General features: G+C 38.2%; 1 protein-coding gene across 1 annotated transcript; it reads left to right on the top strand.

Annotated features, from left to right (window-relative positions):
- Nucleotides 1-721: 721 nt before the first annotated feature.
- Nucleotides 722-19,053, top strand: rnf145b (ring finger protein 145b). Its single transcript, XM_063011657.1, has 11 exons — nucleotides 722-876; nucleotides 7,585-7,777; nucleotides 10,318-10,426; nucleotides 10,690-10,781; nucleotides 11,977-12,212; nucleotides 13,218-13,393; nucleotides 14,029-14,169; nucleotides 14,258-14,440; nucleotides 15,157-15,304; nucleotides 15,646-16,002; nucleotides 16,789-19,053. The coding sequence occupies exons 2-11, from the start codon at nucleotides 7,594-7,596 to the stop codon at nucleotides 17,239-17,241; spliced, it is 2,079 nt and encodes a 692-aa protein (XP_062867727.1). The 5' UTR covers nucleotides 722-876; nucleotides 7,585-7,593; the 3' UTR covers nucleotides 17,242-19,053.
- Nucleotides 19,054-27,602: the final 8,549 nt, after the last annotated feature.

Genomic DNA, 27,602 nt, shown 5'->3' with positions numbered 1-27,602 from the left:
AGCCAATGACTAATATAATCAATTAATAATATTAATAATATAATAATATTAATCAAAAATGAAACCAGTTTACTCCAAAAGGAGGATTTTTAAGTGTCCGGCCTAGCGTTGCGTGGATGGAGGACTGGCAGCTGAAAAGCCGGACTGTCCGGCCTAAAACCGGACGTCTGGCCACCCTAGCTGTAGGGCAATCCACCTCGCAACGTAGTTTTCATGTACATTTTGTTAACAAGAGATATGAATAATTAAATAAATTATTTGACATAAGTTGTAGCCTAATAATAACTAAAATGTGTGCAACTGAAAGTAGTACGTCAAAATGTTGACTGTCTTAAAAAGTTTGACTTTTAAATTTGGAATTAGTATTTCAAACATTTTTAATAAAATGTCTTTTGGTCTTTAATGAAACTCAGTTTAAACACTTAGATTATAGTCTACAGTTTGAATTAGTGATGCCATGCTGCTCTTTTTCTCTATGTGGCAGGAACAAGCTTTTATTAATATCCAGCAGGACCAGACAGAGTTACATTTCCACGACGGGAAATGTTTTGACTCATGAGACACACACTACCGTACTCGATAGTATGGAACGCGTTACTGTTGGTTTAATTGTTCTACATACTGTTTAGTATGATAGTGTTTTGGTAATGGACTGCTTAGCGTTTCCCGACAGTGGAACGCGCATGCGCAGTGCAAAATACCTTTTGTAATGGCTGCTAGATGGTACATTTCAGATCCGATAGCTCTTCGTCTGTTTAAGAAACTTTGGTCATAAGAGACCCATAACGTGTGATAACCGGAGCTAAAATGGTATATATCAGAAAGGGGACTTACGGGAAGACTCTACTCTATTGTGTTAAAGTGAACTGATAGCATGTAAGTATTAAATAGTTTGAATAGGGGGCGTTTTCGCGAGGAGCAGGACGTTGTGGTATCTAACAATGCTAGCTAGCTGTGCTAAACTACCTGATCGTTTTTATTGAAAGCAGGAAAGTAACTCCCTGTTTTATGTTTTGTTAATGTCTAAATTACAATATATCGGATAACTTTAATATATATCTTAAATAAAGTACGAATTGGATAAAGTTGTTTATAAAAACGCTGCGAACTGATTACCAAGCCGATTTTATTCCAGCTCTGTGTAGCTTTGTTTATTTACCTACTACTTAGTTAAATAATGGAACCTATAATGAAAAAAAACATGCTATATCAACTGATACACCGACTTTATACCAACATTGTGTTTTTTTGTTTTTGTCTAAACAGTTTTATTTAACTTGTGTTCGAAATGAAATCTAAACAGATGAGGTTACTATAGGTCAACAGTCGCCTACGCATCGACACCATAGTGTGTGGAGCGAGATAACAATGTGATCTGTATCTGTTATTTCTCTTTAACCTTTAATTAACTAACAAAAGTACGAAACAGTTTTCCATTTTAAGTGAACAACTTAATTGTATTTTGAATATATACACAAATTTAAAAATTTGATGCCTGCAACACACCTGAAAAAAGTTTGGACATACGTATGTTTATCATTGTTTTAAATTACCATTCCTAATAATTACTCATTTGTGAACGGATGATACTCATTGTTGCAGTTTTGCAAGTGGTATTTTTCGTGTTGTGGTGTCTGAGTCTCCTATTCCTGATGCCCCATACATTTTCATTCTGAGACAGATCTGGACTGCAGGCAGGCCAGTCAAACACACACACTTTGTATACAAAGCTACACTGATGTAGCACGTGCAGAATTATGCCTGGTATTGTCTTGCTGAAATAGTCATGGACTTAATGTCTGTCCAAAATCCTAATATACACCCCCATGTTAATGGTATCTTTACACATACAGTGTATCACAAAAGTGAGTACACCCCTCACATTTCTGCAAATATTTTATTATATCTTTTCATGGGACAACACTATAGACATGAAACTTGGATATAACTTAGAGTAGTCAGCGTACAGCTTGTATAGCAGTGTAGATTTACTGTCTTCTGAAAATAACTCAACACACAGCCATTAATGTCTAAATGGCTGGCAACATAAGTGAGTACACCCCACAGTGAACATGTCCAAATTGTGCCCAAAGTGTCAATATTTTGTGTGACCACCATTATTATCCAGCACTGCCTTAACCCCCCTGGGCATGGAATTCACCAGAGCTGCACAGGTTGCTACTGGAATCCTCTTCCACTCCTCCATGATGACATCACAGAGCTGGTGGATGTTAGACATCTTGAACTCCTCCACCTTCCACTTGAGGATGCCCCACAGTGCTCAATTGGGTTTAGTCCATCACCTTTACCTTCAGCTTCCTCAGCAAGGCAGTTGTCATCTTGGAGGTTGTGTTTGGGGTCGTTATCCTGTTGGAAAACTGCCATGAGGCCCAGTTTTCGAAGGGAGGGGATCATGCTCTGTTTCAGAATGTCACAGTACATGTTGGAATTCATGTTTCCCTCAATGAACTGCAGCTCCCCAGCGCCAGCAACACTCATGCAGCCCAAGACCATGATGCTACCACCACCATGCTTGACTGTAGGCAAGATACAGTTGTCTTGGTACTTCTCACCAGGGCGCCGCAACACATGCTGGACACCGTCTGAGCCAAACAAGTTTATCTTGGTCTTGTCAGACCACAGGGCATTCCAGTAATCCATGTTCTTGGACTGCTTGTCTTCAGCAAACTGTTTGCGGGCTTTCTTGTGCGTCAGCTTCCTTCTGGGATGACGACCATGCAGACCGAGTTGATGCAGTGTGCGGCGTATGGTCTGAGCACTGACAGGCTGACCTCCCACATCTTCAACCTCTGCAGCAATGCTGGCAGCACTCATGTGTCTATTTTTTAAAGCCAACCTCTGGATATGACGCCGAACACGTGGACTCAACTTCTTTGGTCGACCCTGGCGAAGCCTGTTCCGAGTGGAACCTGTCCTGGAAAACCGCTGTATGACCTTGGACACCATGCTGTAGCTCAGTTTTAGGGTGTTAGCAATCTTCTTATAGCCCAGGCCATCTTTGTGGAGAGCAACAATTCTATTTCTCACATCCTCAGAGAGTTCTTTGCCATGAGGAGCCATGTTGAATATCCAGTGGCCAGTATGAGAGAATTGTACCCAAAACACCAAATTTAACAGCCCTGCTCCCCATTTACACCTGGGACCTTGACACATGACACCAGGGAGGGACAACGACACATTTTGGCACAATTTGGACATGTTCACTGTGGGGTGTACTCACTTATGTTGCCAGCCATTTAGACATTAATGGCTGTGTGTTGAGTTATTTTCAGAAGACAGTAAATCTACACTGCTATACAAGCTGTACGCTGACTACTCTAAGTTATATCCAAGTTTCATGTCTATAGTGTTGTCCCATGAAAAGATATAATAAAATATTTGCAGAAATGTGAGGGGTGTACTCACTTTTGTGATACACTGTATGCAAGCCAGTTATGCTGTGGCACAGTGGCTCAGTAGGTAGCACTGTCAGCCTCACAACAAGAAGGTTCTAGGTTCGATCCCCAGGTGGAGCGGTCCGGGTCCTTTCTGTGTGGAGTTTGCATGTTCTCCCTGTGTCTGTGTGGGTTTCCCTTTGCGAGCTCCATTTTTTCCCACAATCCAAAGACATGCAAGTGAGGTAAATTGGAGATACAAAATTGTCCATGACTGTGTTTGACTTTAAACTTGTGAACTGATGAATCATGCGTAACTGGTGACTTCCTGTTCTGTCATGAATGTAACTGAAGTCTATAAAACATGATGTTAAAATCCTAATAAATAATAATAAGTTATGCTGTGGGAACTGATGCACCACTATGCCATAAAAAAATGTGGGCTTTTTTCCCTTTAGCTGATAAATGTCTGGATGGTTGAAGTCAACCATGTTTTTTTCAAAAACAGGCTGAAGCAAGGACTTCAAGAACTATAGCACACATTTTCACTCTTTTCATTCCACAAGCTTAGGCCCAGAGAACACAGTGGCATGTCTGCCACGGCTTTCTTACTGCATAATAAAGTTTCAGGTTGCATATAATATAAACATTTAAGCTTTAATATATATCCTTTAATTGGATTTTTGCCAAAATTTGTTTTGGGTTGTTTACTATTTCTGTTTAGGTAAACACTATATGTATACACAACAGTGTTCTAGTTTTTTAGTATAGGATTAGTGCCACCCTGCAGTGAAGTTTTTTTCCTGTGAGAGGAAATGATCTGAAATGGCATTCCTTGGTGCAGAACAGATGTTTGTTACTAAATTAACTTGTTTACTTGGCCACGGTGGCATAACGAGGTTGACAGACATTATTCACTGCAATTAAAAGTTTAATTCCCTCAAAATCCTAATATAAAAACACCATACTTAATATAAAAGCACAAAGCTTAATTCCAAAAAGGTTGGGTCAGTTTGGAAAATACTAATAAACACAGAAATCAGTTTTTTTAAATAGCTTTTGAACCATGACTTTTAAATGAAAAAATACAAGATATTTAATGTTTTACATTATCAATGTCATTGTTTTATGTTCACTTATTTTAAAATTGAACCCTACAACAAATTCCAAAAACATTAAGTTATGAAGTGCAGTTTTGCTTGGTTATAAAAAAGCACCCATGGAAGACAAAGTTTTTAAATGTCTTGAAATATTCTAAAACAGCTGACATTTTGCATTCAACTGCAGTGTAAATGCACTTGACTTATTTACATTATAAAACTGCATTACTGATTGGCCAGAATGAAACTAATTGGTTTGGAGCAAACAAAACTATTATTATTTATTTATTTTCCAATGTAGTAACTTCCTAATCCCTAATGCAATTCTTCTGCCACGTGCACCATCCCTGCGCTGGTCAAGAAGAGTCTGAAATCCGCACTAGCCCCCTCTGTTGTCGATACTTTTTTCACCAGCAGTGGATTCTCAGAGCGAGCGATACCTCACTGAAAGTGTCATTCTAGGTTCCCAGGTGGTGCAGCGGGATATTCCGCTTGCACACCAGCACCGAGTTTCTTAACTCCCCGGTTCGAAACTCGGGGTTGCCACCGGTCGGCTGGGCGCCATCTAGCAGGCATAATTGGCAGTGCCTGCAGCAGATACTAATTGGCCACCGTATCTGCAGGGTGGGGGCCGGACTGTGTGTGGGTGGGTCTTCATACGCTGTGTAAGGACCCTGATTGGCGGAAAAGATGCCTGTGCAGAATGCATGGGCGAGAAGAGGAGGGCTGTGCATGTGTCGAAAGAGGCGTGTACAGCGACGTGCTCTCCTTGAATGCAATCTGGCATCTCTCAGCAGCGGAAGACAAAATTGAGTGCACTAAATCGGGAGGAAATTGGGGAGAAAATGCATTAAAAAAAAAAAAAAAAATGATTCTGTATTTTGTGATTAGCCCATTCTTCAGTCAGTAGCATCCCTGAGATTTGAACTCAAGGATATAGGTTAACCACGTCACTACAAGGGCTCGAGTTCTCCACAGTGGTGGATAGCTTATTAGACCACTGTGCCACCCGAGTGCCCTAAACATCAATTTTAGTGGAATTGACTGTGAGCAGTGGTTTTGCATTGCAAACTTCAAGTTCAAAATTTACATCTTTGTTTTGGTTCAGCTGTACTCGATGATCATAGTCAAATGCTTTGGTAAAGTCTCCCTCTAAAGCAGAGGTGGCCAATTAAAATGTATCTCTTTTTAAAAAGCAGTAACTTGTACAGTTTTGATAAGCTGTTACTGTTAACAGTAGGTCATGATTTTACATTACATCAGGCAATGAAAATGAGGAGCAGGCAGAGTAAAAACTTCAGCTTTATCTCACTAATTACACTTATTTACGTCTGACTTCTAATTTCTACTGTGGCCATACAATGCCCAGACGTGCTCTAAAGGAATGTTGATTCAATTAAAACATAGTTAAGCTGTGTACCAGTTGACATTTGTACAATATAACCCAACCTGACAGTAATTAATGGCATACAAATGTATTTACATTGTTAGGTTGAAGGAGGCTGAAGTACATAAAGACGTGGTTACAAAAGTTGCAGATATGTTGTTAGGTTACTTTGGTTACAGCTTAGATTGGCAGGTGCGGTAGATTGCCAAGAAACTTGTTTAATATTTTGGATTCACATAGGGTTAAAAGGTTTGTTTCATGTTGTATCTTTTTAAATTTAAGTTAATAATTTGCAAGCTAATCACAGCTATTATAATGACAGACCATTTCTGGCTCAAATTTTTCAGTTCCTTTTTTATCACACCAAATGGATGAAACAATAGGTTTCTGGTGTTATTGTTATTGCATCTGAGTAAAAGTTTGTAGGCAGACTTTTGGCAAGTAATATACCAGGTGTAAAACAGAGCATGTCCGTTTTAATGTGGTGATTAACATCTGAGACTGCAGTCCTCAGCTTGCAGGTTTGATCTGCATATTTGTCACTCTTAGATTTCAAATTATCAATTTACTTTTAATATTAGACAAGATAACACAACTAAACTCAAAGTGTTTTTTAAATAATATCATTTATTGAAGTAAAAATGCTGTTCAGCTCTACCTGGCCTTGTGTGAAAAGATAATTGCCTCCTTAGCTACTACATAAACCAGTTAACCCAAATTCAATTGACAATAGGGATCAGTTTTACTAGGCACACCCAGGCATGATTAATGCCAGACTTAAATCTAAATGTCACTTAAATAGAACCTGTCTGGCAGTGTAAAGCAGGTTAGAATGACTCAAATGCTGCACATGATGCCACATTTAAATACAGATACAGTCATTGAAATCTACCAGTCTGGGAAGTGGAACAAAGCTATTTTAAGGCTCTGGAACATTAGTAAAGCACAGTGAGAGCCAATATCCACAAATGGAGAAAACTTGTAACAGTGGTGAACATTCCCTACCAGAATTTCACCAAGAACACGATGATGACTAATCAAGTTACAAATGAACCCAGGCAAACATCTAAAGAACTGCATGCCTTGCTTTTCTTAGTTAAGGTCAGTGTACACAATTCCACAACAAGAAAGACAATGGGAATGATGGAACCATGAATTCTGGTCTCTATCAAAGATCCTGAAAAAAATGTCAGTTCATTACTTTGTAACAAAACTCAAGTGCAAGTGGGTTATGCAGCAAGACAACAATCCACACAAACAAGTCCACTTTAAATGGCTCCAAATAAACAAAATTAGAGTTTTAGAGTGGCTGAGTGAAAGTGCTGTAGCAAAACGTTTGATTACAGTTGTTAATGCCAGGGGTGACCCAACCAGTTATTAGGTTTGAGAGCTCAAGTACCTTTAAACATGGGTAATAAACATTTTGAATAAATCTTGATCTTCAGTAAATGGAATGCTCATTTAAAGCTACAATTGTGTTCACTTGTGATTTCTTTAACTTATTTTAAAATTGGTTAGAAGGTCTGAAACATTTAAATGTGACAAATGAGCAAAAAAGAAGAAATCTTTGAGGGGCAAATACTTTTTTACAGCCCAAATTAGAATTGTTGTGTGTGCTGTGTGTGCTTAAATTTCAGGTTGATTAGGGATGAAGCAGAATGACTTTCAGTTTTCACTTTCCTATTCTTTCTGTCTCTCTTAGCTGGTGGCCATGGCTGTGTGGGAACGTGTGGAGGCGGTGCTCAACGTGGGGCTCCGGGTACCCAGTATTATGCTGCTGGAGGTGCTCTACCGCTGGGATGTCAGCTCTTTCTTCCAGAAAATCCAGAGAAGCAGCTTGAGCAACAACCCCCTGTTTCAGTACAAGTACCTGGCCCTCTACCTGCATTATGTTGGTATGTGCATTTTTATTGTGGTACCATATAAACCTACACAAACCTGTATGACTAAAAACCTACTAAAGGAGACTTACAGACTGACCAACAAGAAAAAAGGAAATGCTATTGTACAGGAGATGGGATTTGTTGGAAGACAGATGAAAAACACACTAGAGATGTGAACTTTGATGGATAGCCAAGTCGAATACTAAAAGTGAATTAAATATTGATACTATTTCTTACCCAGGGGAAAAAGCAAGATATTTTTAGAAATGAAGAATACTGCACTGAGTTAAAAGTTTATAAGAATTTAATACAAATTTTTTGATGGTAATCAAATACAGACATATACCTGCTACCAGAACTGAAACCAAAGAAAAAGATCCAAAGGTGTCCCAGCTGCAGTCTAACTTCCCCTCACAAAGGCCAATCATTTATACCCTCTATTGATGTCATTGTCTGATCTAACCTTTCTAGAGCATTCTATGATGTATATGTCAGTCACATACATTGAATAACATAAGTTAAGGATTCACACTTAATTTCATTACATCAATGTGTACTTCTACCTGAAGTGCTCATGTAGAAACATAGCCATAGAGATGGCTCCTCTGAACTTTATACTGGCTTTTTCTGGAGCCACCATTCCTCTTTTTGCAACTCAAGCATTCCACTTTTTCTTCTTTAATTACGTGGGAAAGATGCGAGTTTGCATAGACAGAGCATCTGATCCATTTCGTTATTTTGGAGGAACAGTAAAAAACACACTTAATTGTGCATATCTAGCCTGATAAATATTTGTAAAAATAATAAATTTAAAATGTAACACTTTTTTTTTTTTTTTACCTGTTTAATACTGAATTTTCAGACAGAAAATCATCTTGCGACCCCTACCATTTTTTGGCATCCCACCGAGGGATTGCTTCCCGCAGTTTAAGAACCAATGGCTTGAACACTGACCTATGGAAAGTTCAGAAGTTCAGAAACTCGGTGCTGGTGTGCAAGCGGAATATCCCGCTGCGCCACCTGGGTGCCTAGGTGGTGTATTTTTAGTTAGAAAAGCGTGAAGCATGCATTTATTAGCAGACACAGAAACTGAGAAAAAGATTTGTTGTCCTGCCATCCCTGATGAGCTACTCATGACCCCTCTCAGATACCAAGAATGTCTATGTGAATGCAGCCTCACTTACTAACAGCAGAAAGTTGCATTGTCAGCTCAGGACAAACAGTTCTGGCTGTGTTCTAGAGCACTACAGTCAAGGTTAAAAACATTAACATTGTCACACTAAGCAAACCTTGATTCCTTGAAATTTTGGGTTTCTTTTAATCTACCATAGCAGTTATAAAGCTTGTCTTGGGTATCAGCAGTGACTGGTGTGAGCAATGGAACAGTGTTAGTATAGGATCAGACCATAAAGAGGTGAAATCGCAGACAATGATGAACTGTGTTTAAATCAAAACTAAATCTTGAATAAAATTAAAATGGTTACATTTGTTTTAGATGTTTTATGTTGATAAATAGACAGGCAATACTTTTAGTAGACAAGATTAATACGAAGGGTTGTACAGTTTGAGCACGAGTGGACAAACTTGAAATAACTAAATACTACCTGCCATCTGCAAATATGTATTTCACTGTAGCTCTTTTGTTTTGTCTGTGATCTGAGCAGAAGTCTTTGTAGCTCACATACTGCTTGATGTGCAAGTCTGTGCTGTAGACATGTGGTTTTATCTGCACTATGAGCAGGGTGCATTTAATATTACTAGACTATATTACTGCTGTGGTCTGTACTACATGACCTTGGCTTCTAGGCTGGTGTAAAAGCATTTTGTGCTAGTAAATAACTAAATTAGATTTCCTAATTACATGACTTTTCTTACTTGTATACAGCTGTGTTATCTATAAAATGCCTCATGTATAACAGCACTGATACTTATTTCTGTTATGAAAAACATCAGTTTTGAGCTAAAGCTAATTTTAAAAACAACAGATACGGCTTAAATGAAGCCTACACATACAGTAAGCTGCATGCCTAATATCAATTTAAACAATAAAGTCATAAGCAGGCTAATATTTTTGTAACTCTACAGTGGTACTCCAGCAGTTCAGGCCACACCAATGCTAGATTGACATCCTTAAGTGCCAGAATAACTAAGACTTTAAAATATGTGTTTAGATTTTCATTTCCTTTCTAAATCTGTTCTCAACCTGACCAGTAAGACCACAACAATGGCTTTCCCAGGCAAAGTAAAAGTCTTTATGTAAGGAGTAAAATGAATTGGTCTCCTCCTTAACTTGCTTAGCTTCCTCTCAGAAGCCTGCAGCTTGTGGTTTGACATTTTTAATTGAATCATCTCATGATGTCTTCCTTCTACAGCATATCAAACATCTGCTCACACCTGTTTCCTAAACCATTCAAGCATTTCACAGACCCAGCTTGATACTTGATGAAAAATGCTTTTTTGCATGTCTGTTTGTGTCCTGCCTGCTCCACATTTTTTTTGTTTTGTAGGTTATAATGATTTCAGTAGTGGATTGTATCTCTCTCACTCTGCAGGTTACATCCTCAGCCTGGTGTTGCTTACTCTGCCACGGCAACATTTGATGCGCCTCTACCTATATGTACTCACCGCTCTTCTGCTGTTTGGTGGACATCAACTTTCCAGGTGTGTCCACACACACACGCACACACATTGATTGACGGCTACACAAAGGGACACAGACAAACATCCCACTATGTTGTTGCCCAGGTTTCAGTTTCATTAAAATTCACACCTGAAGAGAATCTCTTCGTTTTATTGATATTGTAAAATTTGCATTGTAAATATTTTTCTTTCGTTTTTTTTCCTTAACCCATTTTACATGAGCGTCTGAGGTTTTGCAGTTGCAGTGGTTCTGTATTTCTTAATGAAGCTGATGTTCTTTGCAGGGATTATGTTCGTAGCGAGCTGGACTCGGGCTATGAAGGACCTCTGTACCTGGATCCACTCTCTATGAATCGCTTTACCACTGCTTTAATCGGTAAATGCTCAATTATGTTTTGTCTCCATCTCCATTCAAATAATTGGCTCACCTTTAGTAAGTTAGGTTTTTGCAGTCATTGTGTTTGTCTTTTCACTGCCATTTGATGTGTTTCTGTATTCTTACCATGTTGGATGAGGGTGGAGTTGCAAAGAGTTTCACATGTTCTAACTTTAGTTCCTTTTCCTGGCTGAAAAGGTGTCAGTACATTGATACACACAACCTGACAGAAAAGGAAGTAGATTTTACTCTGAGTAGAAGCCTGTGAGCTGTCTGGGAACAAGGTACAATTCAGTTGTTCATGGTGGATATGTAACAAGTTGCCAGTTCTTTAAACGTTGAAAACCACAGGCAGAGGAGAGTGTTAGGTGTTGTTTCCGGTCTGGTCGTTAAGACAAGGTCAGTGTGCAGTTTGATTCTAGCACAAGTTAGAACAGAAATTACACTTAAACAAGAAGCCTTAACCAGCAGAAGAAACTGTAAACAATTAGAAGACACCAGCGCTGATTGGTGTAATGCAAACACAGTCAATTTATATGAAGTAAAGCCCTGCCCCAAGTTGACACCTTTAGATTAACAACTTGTTTTAACAACAGACACCTGAAACCAACTAATTAGCAGAGTTCCTGACCACACAAATGACCACAACAGGAGGCCTAACCTATGCCTACCTTAACCAGGAGTAGAAAGTGTAAACAAATGGAAGACACCAGTAACTTGCCAACACCTATTTTTTTAAAGCTTTTTACATGATAAATCAGCAATGCAAAATAGCTCCTACACTTTTTTTTTACTTTCAGAAAAAAAGAAATATTAGAAACTTTTAACAAAAATTCAGGCTTCTTGTCACACAGAACTACAAGAGGGAGGGTGGCGTGTGATAGTCACGACTCTCCTCGGTCAGGAGTGGAGGTTAGCAGCAATAGAGAAAACAAAATGTGATTGGGTAATTGGATGCGACTAGATTGGGAACAAATAGTTATTTTATATAAATAAATAGATAAGCATGCAAGAATTGGTTCTTTATGGAAACTCCTCTTTTACTTTTTTTTTTAATGAACACGTAATGGAAAATACCTTGACTTGTATAAAAATGCAGAATTAGCTAAATGTGTGTATGAGAATCCTTCTGAGTTTAGTAAAAAACTGAAAAAAGTGATAAACTTTAAAATGAATGTTTGTTTTCTTACTACAGGACAGTTGGTGGTGTGTACGCTGTGCTCATGTGTGATGCAGACCAAGCAGATTTGGCTGTTCTCAGCTCACCTCCTCCCCCTGGTGGCTCGGCTGTGCCTTGTCCCTTTAGAGACCATCGTTTTCATTAATCGCTTTGCCATGATCTTCACTGGGCTGGAGGTGCTGTACTTTCTTGCTTCCAACCTGCTGGTGCCCTACAACCTGGCAAAGAATGCTTACAGAGAGCTTGCACAGGTACAATGCAGATTTTATGTATATATTTTAAAAAGCCACACAGTATCTACTACTGTCCAATGTCTGTTCTGTTGTGCATTGGAAAATAGCACATTTGTATTTGTGTGTGTGTGTTTGTTTTCTATATATACACTAACACTATGGGTCTGTTCGAAAACCTAGTGAGCTGCCTTTCTGTCTACTGCCTACCTAGGCAGCTGCCTAAGTAGAGAGGATTCTAATAGGACATCTAGCTCACTTTCGGACAGACCCCATGTGGCCGAAAGTATGTGGACATCTTTATTGAGTTTATTGGGTAGCCTATTCTATTTCATCCTAAACCATGTATGCCCCCCTTGTATGCCCCCCTTGTTTTTTAACAAGATTTTGGTTGCGCAACTGTGTGATTTTATGCCTGTTCATTTTAAGAGTTAGGCAGATATAAAAAGGCTTTGGTCAATGTTTTAATTTATTCCAAAAGTGTTTAGTTGGGTTGAGTTCAGGGCTTGGTGAGGGTCACTAGAATTCCTTCACACCAAACTTGCCAAGCCATATCTTTATGGGTTAAATTTGGAGGGCATGGCTAAAACGCAGTAGTTAGAATAGGTGTATATTATGTAAACTTCATTCGTCACATATATTTTGAGCTCTGACTTAGCCCAGACACACTCATGCTACATTGTCAATATACATTGTATGATGAAAATTGTAAGAGATTCAATGACTGGTTTCTCAGGGAAGGTAGTTCACAGCATGATGCTGTGCCAAGATCCCGAACAGATTGGCTGTTTTATGCTACAAAATCACAGATTAATCCACGTAAGTAAATTTTGGCCGCTCAAACCTGTACAAATGCTGACCTGCACCAGCACTTTATCGGTGGAAAAGTGGTATTTGTTAATTGTGTGCAGCACGATTGTGTAAATGATGCAAAGTCAAGATATAACTTGTAAAGGTAACCTAGCAATATACCAGGTTTTGGATACGAAAAAGTCTTCATTCCTTTAATTCCTGTTCTGTTTCTAGGTGGTGGAGGTGTACGGACTGCTTGCACTGGGCATGTTCCTGTGGAATCAGCTCGTCCTGCCTATGCTTTTCATGTGCTTCTGGTTGGTGCTGTTTGCCTTACAGATCTATACCTACTTCAGCATGAGGGATCAGCCACCTTCACGTGAACGACTGCTCTTTCTCTTCCTCACCAGGTTTAAATACAATAACACTTTTATTTGTGTTATTCCTACTAAGTATTAACACATATCTACAAACAATCTGTTTACTCTATAAACAAACTTCTAAAGGAGGCATAGGGGCAGAGCATGTTTTCCAATTTCATTTATATAAACCGCTTAATCAGGGTCACTGTGGGTCAGGTTCCACCAGGAAACAGTGGGCTCAGGGCAGACATACTCTAGGCAGGGCTCCAACTCGCTGCAGGGCTTTGAACACGAAGGAAAAGGGGAAAATGAAAAAATTATATTTGCTAGCTAGATCTATCTATCTATCTATCTATCTATCTATCTATCTATCTATCTATCTATCTATCTATCTATCTATCTATCTAGTTGTTATTAGGTGTGAAATACAGATCTGATGCAAATATTTGGACACCCCTGATCAAATTATAACATGGGGGATTATGCCCTTAGGATGCTGTGTTTACCAATTTTTCTTTGGAAAAGCAATAAAACATGGGATTATTTTATAAGACTGTATGACCAGGCTAAGCTTAGTGAAGTATAAATAAAGCCTCAGAAGAACTTGGTAACTGCTGCAGTATGTCTTAGGCTTTGGGTTTTTGGTCAGAGTCATTAATATAAATGTGTGTTTGTGTGTGTAGCATTGCAGAGTGTTGTTGTAGTCCATACTCTTTGTTGGGCCTGGTCTTCACTGTATCCTTTGTGGTGCTGGGCGTTCTCACACTCTGCAAATTCTACCTACAAGGCTACCGTGCCTTTATGAACGACAATGCAATGAACAGGTAACTTTCTGCTTCAGCCAGCTAAATCTAAACTCTGACATGTTTTCCCCAGACATAAAGTTAATATCATTTTGTGCTTTTTCCATAGGGGAATGACTGAGGGCATCACTTTGCTAATTCTGTCTGTTCAGACGGGGCTGATTGAGCTGCAGGTAATCCACCGGGCCTTTCTACTCAGCATCATCCTCTTCATTGTAGTGGCCTCTATTTTGCAGTCCATGCTGGAGATTGCTGACCCCATAGTGCTGGCACTGGGGGCCTCCAGGGACAAGTAAGAGTCTTACATAACATGTTAATATTGTATGCCAGAAATCTTTTATCTGATGTAAAATTGTATAAAGGTAGGTGTGTGCACGTGTATTTGTTTGTGTTTATATTGTGTTTTATATAAAACCTAATGCTAGTCTGTATGATCCAAAGTTGAGTTACAACAAGATTAACACATTAGGAATTAAAAAACATTGTTTTAAGTCCAAAATGTTTTTTTAATTAAAAAACATTTGGTTTATAAAAAAAAGTCTTTATGTCAGCATGGTTCCCATAATTATTACTTCTAAATACATATTTAAATTAAGGATTTGCCTTAATTTCTAACTTTTAAACAGTAGAACCACTATGACTGTAAATTACAGTGCATTTGAGAGTAGGAGACTCCATTGTCAAACTAGACCTACATAGCTGTTAGGAGTCATAGCATCATCCAGAAATGTAAAAAAATATATAAAAAAATGCAAATTTAAAATATCAAATTATTTAGTAGGACAATTGCTATGTGGCAAATTTAAGTAGCTAGCTAGACAATTGATTATTGATTTCTGAGATATATGCTGAACATTACAATTGTAATAGATATTGTATAAGCACATAATTTGAGTAGTTGAAGAAGTAATTAGTTGATGGACAAGCATGAGTAGTTGTTAAATTGGAATGATTTTTTCTTCGCTTTGGGACATTTTAATTTACCTTGACTCTGCCTGTATCCTTCAGGAGTCTGTGGAAACACTTCCGAGCAGTCAGCCTGTGTCTGTTTCTTCTTATATTTCCTGCCTACATGGTCTACATGATCTGCCAATTCTTCCATATGGACTTCTGGCTGCTCATTATTATTTCATCCAGCATTCTTACCTCACTGCAGGTACTCACACTCACACACAAATAAATTTTACTATTATAGTTAATGTAGAAGAAATAGCTGCACTTTACAGTGAAAAGCAAAACACTGAATGTCTGTAATCACATCAAATATTATATAATTAAAATTGAGAACTGAGAAATCAGTTGTAACAGTGGATTGGTCACAGAAAGAAGTTGAGAGGAATTATTTGTTTACTTGTAAATTTTCTTAAACATTTATTTAACTGACAAAAATACTAAGAAATGCTTTACCTGATGTAACTCGATTGTATTCTGTAATTACAAACAAAATTTAATGCCGGCAGCACACTCAGTCGGGTAAAGCCGTATCCCTCTCCTCAGGTGCTGGGCACTCTGCTGATCTATGTGCTCTTCATGGTGGAGGAAATCCGCAAGGCTCCGGTAGAGAACATGGATGAAGTGATGTATTTTGTGAACGGCACCTACAGACTGCTGGAGTTTGTGGTGGCGCTGTGCGTGGTGGCCTACGGTGTGTGTGAGACGCTCTTCGGCCAGTGGAGCGTAATGGGTTCCACCATCATTCTGCTGCACGCTTACTACAACGTGTGGCTGCGGGCACAGCTCGGCTGGCAAAGCTTTCTCCTCCGCCGCGATGCTGTATACAAGATCCAGAGCCTGCCAACTGCTTCAGCACTGCAGCTGCAGCAGCACAATGACATCTGCTCCATTTGCTATCAGGTATGGGGGGACAGGGCATGGGGAAAGAAGTGGGTCAAAGGTTTGTCAATAGCAGCTCTTCTTAGTACTTTGCCAATTAACTGCACATGGCATTCAATCACATTTTTGGCCTCTTGTGTGTGATCATTAACAAAAACTTTTGGCCTGTGCATTGCCCTTCTGCCACATGACTGACTGATGAATTACATGAATAGTCAGGTGTACAGGTGTTCCTAATAAATCAAACTATGAGTTTGTGACTGCAAAAAAGTAACTTAATTTCATATCCTGTGATGAGTGTTGCCACAAGGGACTTAATTATTCAATATTGTTTTGATTACAGGTACTTTATTTTTGTTCAGCTCATTTTTAAAGGTAGTTCACTGTCTGTGCATGTGACAACAATCTCACAAAGCTGGCCTGTATGGCAGGATGGCAAGAAAGAAGCTGCTCCTAAAAAAGTGCCTAGCTAAATGACTTATGCCTAGTTCACACTACACGATTTTTGCCCTGATTTTCGCTCGCCGACAGGTCGTATGTATTTTCATGCTGTAAGATAAATTGACTACTTCAAAGGGGTATGAGGATTTGAACAGGTGCTGTAAATGCTTATTCCTACTAAATGAACAAAACAAATCAGTCAGGCAGTGAGCAACATTACGGCCACATTTCAGTTGGTGCAGTGCAGATACTTCAGAGTTGTAATGTATCAGTGTGAGCTTTGTAACAATAAACTGCTTGTTGTTTATTTTTTGTGAAATTCACTATTATCTTAACAGATTTTATAATATACACTCTCTTCTGTAGGACATGAAAACAGCGGTCATTACACCCTGCGGTCATTTCTTCCACGCTGGCTGTCTGAAGAAATGGCTCTACGTGCAGGAAACCTGCCCCCTCTGCCACGGTCCTCTAAAGAGCCAACCCCAGTCCCCCAACACTCCCATCCCAGCTTCTCCTGCTGCCTCACCAGCTAATCAGAGTGCTGAACAGGAAGAACCACAAGGTGCAGTAGTAACGGAGGAGCAGACACAAGCAAAAATAGCTGTTCCAAAGTTGGAAAGCCAATCAGATGTTCAGAATTCGGCAGATCCTGGTAGGGAAGCTGTTCAAGAAGAATCCTGCAGCTGTGATTTAAAAGTGGGTGATGAAAACGGTGAAGAGCAGATTGAGGAGACGGATGGTAAACAAGCTCCACACTGTGCTATGTGTGATCTCTCATGTCCTCCTCTGAGCGCACCACCGAGCTGTGCTCAGTAATTTTTTCGAAGGTGACTGTTTAGACTTACCACAGTCTCACGGTAATGCTGCCACAGGAGGGTGCCGGTTGATGGTTCAATCCACACACATTTACACACATTCATCTCGAGTGCTGGCAAATTATATTCTGATTTATAGTCATGTGGTATAATTTTTTAGTAAAGAAAGGAAAATTATATGCAGAAAATTATAAGAATTAGAGAAAACTAGATGTAAAATTTCCCAGCTTTGTGCAGACTGGAAGCAACAATTGTTGGATGATGCCCAATCTGTCCACCACAAGTCACTAGAACAGCCAAAATGCTCCTTAGAAATCTACAAATCTCTGTAAGTGCAATGGAGGGATTGGACACTATCCTTCCAGAAAGAATATGGATGTGGGCATTGTCACCCCCTAAAAAGCATTAAGAAGCATTTATTAAAAGAATGTGAAAATATTATTTTGGATTTACCGACTGCTAACACAGATCTGCTAACAGAATCTGTTTTGTTAGAGCATAGAATCCAACTTCACTTCTCATTGCAGATAAATTGCAGCACTCCCTATAGCAACCAACCATTGGTGAAGGAAGCCTGTGGCATTGCTGCGGTGTGAATGTACCCTGACTGAACTCATTCCACCAAATGGGAAATTCTTTTCAGTTGTCTGCCATAATGTTTATATGTGTTTACTAGGTCATGAACTTTCACTTGCACTAAAATGAGTCATATTTGTTTCAGACTTCTTAAATGTACCATCTAAACATTTGATGGACATATGACATTCTTGAAGGGGTTGTACCTTTCTAAAATGATTATACCATTTGAAACCAATTATTGAGAGTATTTTTGTGACGATTGTTTTTGTACTAGCTTTTTTCACCCCAGAGGCCCACTGAAACCAGATTCCCTCAAAATGACAAATGTGTTTTTTCCTCCTCCAACACGTCTCGCACACTTATTTTTCATGAGATGACCTACATTAACTATGGCGAGTACTGCAAAGTTGTTGGGGAAATTTTATTTCATTGGTGCATTGTCAGCTGGTTTGTAGCCAGGTCTTTTTTTCATTTCATTTTTCTGCTCTATTGTAAGAACCTCTGCAACTTTATGTAAAAAGATTTCCTAAATATCACTTATTCTACATGCCGGAATGATTAATATGGGTTTGGAAAGCAACAAGTGTCTTTAAAAAAGCCCAACTTAAGACCATTGGCGTTTTTGCAAGCAGGTCCACAATTAAAGATCATTTCTAGCAAATACCAAAATACATGTCTTAAATAGATGCTTTAGTTTATTTGACTGTTTTAAGTGTTTGTGACTGAACACAACACGATCAGTGCTTTAATAACATGAAGCACAGGTAGATTTCTATACACTATCAAACTATCGTTTTCATATAACCTTGTTTTCATGCCACCCTGTAGAGGCACCGCTTCCAGGTCTTGTCTCTCCTTACCAGCATGCAATACTTGTGTACACGAGTGACAGCACTTTAAAAATGTGTACATATGTTTAATATAGAATGATGTTTCTGGTTTTAAAATGCCAAACAGTATTGAAGCAGTATTGGCAGTCATGATGCAGGCTTCAGGTTTGTGGGAACACTTCAATGCCCCTGAGAGGTAGAAGTGGGATTGAGTCTGAAGATGCTGAACTGAGTTGTACTGTGTCTTAATGACAGTGTTATGTATAGTTGGTGCGATTGTGTAGATGAATACATATGCCAATGTATGATAAAACACAAAACATCCACCAAAACGGATTGTTCCGGAGGTTTTGGCTTTGCACTTTTTGAAAATAATAATAAAATGACAAAAGTTTACATTTAAACTTGAGTGCAGTTTTTTTTCTTCTATTCTTTCAGTTACAAACATTTACATTTGATTTTGTTTTCCTCTGATGTCACAAAGTTTCACAATATAATTCTAATGGGTTCCTTATGGGTCTCCTTTGAGTACTCAATTTTTCAGACCCACCTCAACCCTACTCTGGATAAAGTGAATAATGAATAAACATGAAAATGAAATATTAAATATATAATAATAATAATCCTTTGGGGCTGTTTATACCTATAATTATTCATGCACTGTCATATTAAGACTGTGTGTCTATAAAGATGACACAGTAAATGATAACTTTTTTATAAATAGGATTTTTATTTTAGCTCATGCGAACACAATCAAATCCCCTTTTGGTGGCAATACTGTATACAGTGCTTACAAAAAAATTGTTATACCCTATAAATCCTTGAATTGCCACATTATACCATAAAATACGAGGATTCTTTAAAAAGTTTCCGTCATTTTTCTTACTCTATTTATTAAGAATTTCAAAAACAAATGACCTCACTTTTCTACATAGTCACTTTCCAGTGCATTTTCCCAGCGTTGTACAAACTTTTTAATGCCATCAGCAAAAAATTTTTTGGTTGAGCGCTGATCTGATACATTATTATAATTTGACTAGTAAAATATCTGGTTTGGATAACCAGTCCCTTAGTAACCATTATAAACTTGCTCAGATTTGACCAATCATCTTCCAGATCACACACCAGGCTAAATGCTGCACACATTACCTCAGCTGTTTTGTATTTGATTACTTTAGAATCCAGCTAATCTTTTTGTGAGAGTTCCACTAGTAGTAAGTAGTGCATGCTAACACAAAAATGTACAGTGGTTGGAAAGGTTCTTTCAAAATGGCTCTGTGATAAAGTTGTTTAAATTAAGTAATTAATTAAAGTTACAAGGAAGGATACAAAAGAGTTTAGTGAGTAACATTCAAAGCATTATCAAGAAGTGAAAAGTGTATAATACTACCAACACCTTGCCAAGATTGGGCTGTCCCTCCAGACTGGATGACCGAGCCAATAGGATATTGATCCAGGAAGCTACCAAGAAGCCAATGGAAACTCTGAAGGACTTAGAAGTCTCTGTGGCTGAGATTGGTTGGTTTGTGCATGTGACGGCAATCTCACAAGCTTTACACAATGCTAGCCTGTATTGCAGGGTGGTGAGAAAGAAGCGCCTAAAAAAAGTGCCATGCTGAAAGACTTGATAGATTCTGATTCCATGTGGCAATAGGTTTTGTGGTCATATAAGACTTAAGATTAACTTTTTGGACCAAGTGGTATGTTTGGAAAAAACCAAAGATGGCACATCACTGAAAACTCTAAAGCACAGTTGTGGCAACATTGTTATGGGGATGTTTCTCTTCAGCAGTCTGTTAGGATATGTACCTACCAGCTTTGCACATCTATATTAGGGAATAATTGAAGTGAAAATTGCCTCACACAATCAAGGAACAGGATGTTCTTAGAAATACAATTGGAAGCAAAGTTTGCAAGTTCAGAATTAAAGGATCATTAGCAGAAAGAGGAAGTAATTACCGGCTGCCACCAGATTCCTGACTGCAGAAGACCTGCAGGAAGATTTGGTGACAGCAGGCTCTGAGGTTTCAGTGTGCTCATTAAGGCACATTCTTAACTCTAAAGGTCTCCATGCCCAAAGACATAAACTTCTACTGACCCAAAAATGCAAGAAAGGTTGGTTCCAATATGCTCAAACCATATAACTAAGCCACGAAAGTGTTTGGACTCTGTTCTGTGGAGCAATGAAACAAAACTGGAACTCTTCAGGTCTATGGATCAGCAGTATGTCTGGATGAAGAAGAATGAAGCATACGCTGAAAAGAACACCCTGCCTGCAGTGAAGCATAGTGGTGGGTTGATGATGCTCTGGGGCTGCTTTGCTTTCTCTGGCACTGGAAACCTGCAGCATGTGGAGGCCAAGATGGATCAAGAATCATGAAATCCTAAGAGAAAATGTCATGCCTTCTTAGTGGAAGGCGGTTGTATCATGCAAACCCAAGGAGATTAGGGAACTGGAGGCCTCTGCCCATGAGGAATGAGCTAAGATTCCTCAGGAACACTGCCAGAAGCTGGTGTCTGGCTATGCATTATGTTTGCAGCAGGTCATAACAGCAGAAAGGTGCACTACTAAGTACTAAAGATGCTTGTCTTAAAGTGGTTGAATAATTCTCGTTTTCTTTCCTGAGGCATTGACACCTTCCTTGACTCTGTCTTTTATAACCTTAGCATTTCCAGTTTAGCATTTTGTTTAAACTTGCACCAGGTTGTATACACCAACTGGGAACAACCAACATTTTGTCACAGACCATGTTGGATATTCTTCTTGAAGGAGTTTTATAATTCTGCTCTTTTGATTAACTGCAGACTGATGAGCAAATTACAAAGTAATTCCATACACTGATCAGCCATAACATTAAAACCCACCTCCTTGTTTCTACACTTGCTGTCCATTTTAGCAGCTCCACCATATAGAAGCACTTTGTAGTTCTACAATTACTGACTGTAGTCCATGTGTTTCTGTGCATGCATTGTTATCCCCCTTTCATGTTGTTCTTCAATGGTTAGGACCACTACAGAGCAGGTATTATTTAGGTAGTGGATCATTCTCAGCACTGAAGTGACACTGACATGGTCATGGTGTGTTAGTGTGTGTTGTGCTGGCTTGAGTGGATCAGACACTGTCCACTCTATTAGACACTCCTACCTAGTTGGTCCACCTTGTAGATGTAAAGTCAGAGACGATCGCTGCTGTTTGAGTTGGTCATCTTCTAGACCTTCATCAAGTGGTCACAGGACGCTGCCCGCGGGGTGCTGTTGGCTGGATGTTTTTGGTTGGTGGACTATTCTCAGTCCAGCAGTGACAGTGAGGTGTTTAAAAACTCCAGCAGCGCTGCTGTGTCTTATCTACTCATACCAGCACAACACACACACCACCACCATGTCAGTGTCACTGCAGTGCTGAGAATGATCCCCCACCCTGAATAATACCTACCTAAAAGAACAGCAGGAAAGGGGGGTAACAAAGCATGCGAAACAGATGGACTACAGTCAGTAATTGTTAAACTACAAAGTGCTTTTATATGGTAAGTGGAGCTGATAAAATGGACAGTGAGTGTAGAAACAAGGAGGTGGTCATAATGTTATGCCTAATCAGTGTATTTTTGATCTCAACATTTGAGTGATTCCATGTTTTTTCCTTGACCTTAGAAATATGGCAGTAGATAAAATTGTTTTATTAATTTTATTAAATTTGAAGTATAAAAGCATCCTATTAAGTTGGTGAATCAATAAGTTTTTTGCCAGGAGATGCACCTATTAGAATATATCATTTTTGCCAGGAGATGCACCTATTAAGAAGTTTTGACCACACTCAATGCTAACAGTTGGATAAAATCAAATCTCCATTTACTAACATTAACAGTCTGGCACACAGAAGAGCTCAGTGGCTTTTAAACTGCCACTGTTAGGATGTCACCTTTATCATGAGTCTGAAATGAGTTTGAAAATATTCTTCTCTGCTATTTGCCCAATTCATCTATCACTAAGTGCTAAACTGTGTAGCACTTAAAAATCACTGTTTTCTGTTGCACCCAAGTGTCTTTGAAAGCAACATCAGCACAAGAACTGTACATGTGAACTTTATTATAAACAGGTTTCCATGGCTGTACACACTTCTAAAAGTATTATATGCAATGTAAAGTTGTAGCCTAGTGGTTAAGGTACTGGACTAGTAATCAGAAGGTTGCTGGTTCAAGCCCCACCACCGCCAGGTTGCCACTGTTGGGCGCTTGAGCAAGGCCCTTAACCCTGAATTGCTTAGACTGTATACTGTCCTAGTACTGTAAGTCGCTTTGGATAAAAGCGTCTGCTAAATGCCAAAAATAAAATAAAAATAAATAAATTATCAGCTAGACTATTGTGAAGCACCCAGTCACTGGAGCAGTATAAACAATCTCTGGAATGATACATCACACTTGACTATCTGATGGGGGAAATCTGGGTTTGGACAATGCCTATACCTACCCAAATGCATAGTTCCAACAGTAAGATTTGGTGGGGGACAGATAATGGTCTGAGATTGTTTTTCAGGATTTGGGATAAGGCCAACAGCATACAGAGACATTTTAGACACATTTGCCTCTAATTTTGATAAGTTTGGTGAGGAGAAACATTGATTGCAAGCCATGCCTTCTCATCCAACATCAGGGCATGACTTCACATACATTTTTCAATTAATGGCCACAATTTCCAAATTGTACACAAAATCTTGTGTAAAGCTGTCCCAGAAGAATGTATACAAAGTGCCCTCTTCTTCTGTAATATGTGCAGCATGTGGTTTTGCATTGTCTTGTTGAAAACGCATGAATCCCTGAAAAAGATGACGTCTTGAAGGCAGCATATGTTGCTCTAAGATGTACTATTCTGCATTAATGCTGCCATCACAGAAGTGTAAATTACCTTTGCCAAGAGCACCGACACAGCCCCATACCATGACAGACCCTTGTTTTGGACTTGTTGCTGATAACAGTCTGGATGGTTCTTTTCGTCTTTGGTCCAGAGCACACGGCATCCATTTTTTCCAAAAAAAGACCTGGAATGCTAATTCATCTGACCACAGTACACGTTTACACTGTGTTATGGTCCATCCTAGATGCCTCAGAGCCCAAAGAAGTCGACGCTGCTTCTGGACATGGTTAACATTAGGCTTCTTTTTTGCACAGTGAAGTTTTAAGTAACTCTGTATTGTAGTGCTTGACAAAGATTTGCCAAAGTAATCCCCTTGCCCATGTGGTTATATCAGCTATTGTTGAGTGGCGGTTCTTGATGCAGTGCCGTCTGAGGGATTGAAGATCACGGGTGCTCAGCTTAAGCTTGCACCCTTGACCTTTATGCACTGAAATTCCTCCCGATTCTTCAAATCTTTTAATGATATTATGCACTGTAGAGGGAGAAATATGCAAATCCAATCTTTCTTTAAGGTACTATTAACAAAGTGCACAAAATATACAATGGTTGAAATTTTTTACAAGCTAATTTTTTTTGAAAAATACAAGACTGATAATACACATCTAGAACTAAACACAGAAAGGACACTAGACAAAGAACATGAATAAATAACCTGTACAAAATCTAGTTACCTATCTTGTCATGAGAATGACCAATGTGTAAACATGGGGTTAAACAACAAACCAACAAACAAACCAAACTTTGAGGTACATTGTTTTTAAACATTTCAATAATTTTCTCACGCATTTGTTGACAAACTGGAGATCCTCTGATCATCTTTGCTCATCAAAGACTCTGCCTTTCCTGGATGCTGCTTTTGTACCAAACCATGATTACAATCACCTGTTTGGAATCACATCATTATTTAGTTTTTTCACCTCATTACTAGCCCTAAATTGCCCCCGTCCCAACTTTGTTTGGAATGTGTTGCAGGCCTGAAGTGCAGGAATGGAGGTATATTAACAAATGAAATGAAATTGAGCAGACAAAACATGACGTATCTTGGGTTCAACTTGTCTGCAATCAAATAAAAGTCAAAGTGAATGTAAGTAACACTGCATTTTTATTTGATTTGCATTTTCCATACTGTCCCAACTATTTCTGATTTGGGGTTGTAGATGAATGGTCTTTTTTCCAAAAACAACAGCCTTTAAGTCTCCTCTGAATCACACTTTATTGTGTCGTATTTCCTTTAACTTTTGGATATATGCGGGTTCTCAACGACTCTTCAGGCTCTTCAGTGTAATAATTTAAACACATGGCGGCGCTCCTGCATTTCTTAACACAATTCGCTCTAAAGCGGCACTGTGCTGTGCAGTGTCATTTTTGTGTCGATTTTCTCACTAAAACCCTCATTTACACGAATGATAAAATGATTATAATTCTCATTATTCTCATCTTCCAAAATATTTTAGCAAACTTTTAATCCTGTCTCATCCAAACAACTAAATTGTGCAAAATTATTACTTATTACACTAATTTTAGGACCTGTTTTTAGAATTTGTAAATGGAATGATAATTTAAACTGTTAAAGCCACGCTGTATATACTGTACTCGAATGCCATATTATGTACGTAATATCCTGTAATAGCAACACTTTCTTTGCCTATTTGCTGTTTAATAAATGCCAATAAATTAAATACATTTTATTTTTATTAAATACTTTTAGATTGTTCAGCACTGATGTAGTTTCAATCCTATTATATTTATGTTTGTATGTTACTGACGCTATAGTTTATGTACATAAAAATAATATTAGCATTATTTTTTTATTCACTCAAACCTCTTAATCGTATTTTATTTACCTGTTTTAATTTGTATTTGTTATTAACAATGTATAAAGCATTGTTTTTATTTTACTGTATTGTCTTCTTTTTCACATTAAGCCATCTGGGGGTTTTTTTCTATATATTTATTGCTTGTTTGTTTTAATTAATTAAATTCGCACAAATTCTCCAAAACGCAGCACAAATCTTCTGGAAAGCCTATCCAGAAGAGTGGAGGCTTGTATAGCCGCAAAGGGTGGGGTGAATGTTTGGCGGACAACTCCATATGGGTTTGGAATGAGTAGTCCAACATGCTCATGGTCAGGCGTCTGCATACTTTTGATAGTGTATATTTTCCTATATTAGTACCAAAGATAAATTTGACTCGTGTGCGCTTCTCACTTTCACCTTAGTAAAATACGGTTTTTGTTTTTATTACAAAACATCAATTTAAAATTACAACTAAGAAATTTTGATATATCTTCAGTAGCTATTTATTTTAATATTTTGCCCCCATGATGCAGTCAGTGAGTTTCTCATCACTAAAACTGTAAAAAATCAAAGCAGAAACGCCATTTTCTGATGGGAACCTTTTTTGTTGTAGTATCTCTAATTATTTAGGGTTGTTAAAATTAGGACATTTTTTGCAGTCGCCTGTAACTTTACGTGAAAAAAGTGAAAAAGAACAGAAATGTTACGCTCCTGTGAGGTCCGGAATCTTCACTATGTTGTAAAGAAGAGTTGCTGCTGTAACAGTCTCTTCTTTCTTATTGTGATCATTTGAAAAGCAGTAAATAATTAATAATGAAACATTTCTACACCAGATTTGACTGGATCAATTTGAGACATTTTATTAGATTACTCTGGTGCATAGGAGCTTTAAAGACCGTGGTAAAGTTAGTTTTATATTGGACGTGCTTTAAAGGCTCGTCTTGGTTTTTTTTTTGTTTGGAATGCTTTATTGTAGTTCATTATAACTTTGTCCCAATAATAATCAACTATAGTTAAGATAAGATAGATAAGATGATCCTTTATTAGTCCCACAGTGGGGAAAATCACAGTATCTAGCATATCATTGTTTCATTTTATACCTTAGGAATTACCGGTGCCCAGGTTTAGAACAAAACCCACCGGGAAACTATGTAATAACATAAAATACCATCTTAAATTGGTCATACAATTCACGTAGATCTATAGATTGTATTTTATATTAAGTATATAGAGGTCAATAAAATAACTAAATACTATTGCAAACTGGGGTTAATTCTCTTTGTTCTTGACATGACAGGAAAATCCATGCCTCTTCGCTCTTGTAAGGTGAGTACATACTAAAAGAGCAGTTAAGGAGGAATTTGAAGGATTTTTTAAGATGGAATGTTGTTGTTGGAATAGAAGAAGTGGCGCTGTATGGTTTAACGTTAACACCAGCGTTCCACACAGCCATTAAATATAAATACTGTATATACTTTTGTTTTAATTTGACATTGTTAAGCACGTACAAATAAAAGCTTAAGATGCACCCAAGACCCTCAGCCCAAATGTAGTTTTTGTTCATTGCTGGTTAAAAATAGTGTTTTAGTACTTAGAAAAAATGAGTCTTAATATTGTGAAGTGTGAAAATAATGTTTCATTACTGTGCATTGTGAAAACAGTGTTTTAGTACTGTTCAGTGTGAAAATAGTGTTTCAGTACTGTAGAGTGTGAAGATAATGTTTTAGTACTGTAAGGTGTGAAAATAGTGTATCAGTAATGTGTAGTGATTTAAATAGTGTTTCAGTACTGTACAGTGTATTAGATATTGTTTATTACTGTGCGGTGTATAAAATAGTGTTTCAGTAATGTGTAGTGATTTAAATAGTGTTTCAGTACTGTACAGTGTATTAGATATTGTTTATTACTGTGCAGTGTATAAAATAGTGTTTCAGTAATGTGTAGTGATTTAAATAGTGTTTTAGTACTGTACAGTGTAAAATATAGTGTTTCAGTATTGTGTAGTGATTTAAATAGTGTTTTAGTACTGTACAGTGTAAAATATAGTGTTTCAGTAATGTGGAGTGTGAAGATGGTGTTTTAGTACTGTACACGGTAAAATATAGTGTTTCAGTACTGTGCAATGTATAAGATAGTGTTTCAGTACTGTGCAGTGTATTAAATCGTGTTTCAGTATTATGCTGTGTATAAAATGGTGTTTTAGTACTGTACAGTGTAAAATATCGTGTTTCAGTAATGTGTAGTGTATT

Source organism: Trichomycterus rosablanca, chromosome 16 (assembly GCF_030014385.1).
Source record: "Trichomycterus rosablanca isolate fTriRos1 chromosome 16, fTriRos1.hap1, whole genome shotgun sequence".
NCBI lineage: Eukaryota > Metazoa > Chordata > Actinopteri > Siluriformes > Trichomycteridae > Trichomycterus > Trichomycterus rosablanca.
Note: the sequence above shows the minus strand (reverse complement) of the source record. Positions and strands in the feature narration are given on the sequence as shown.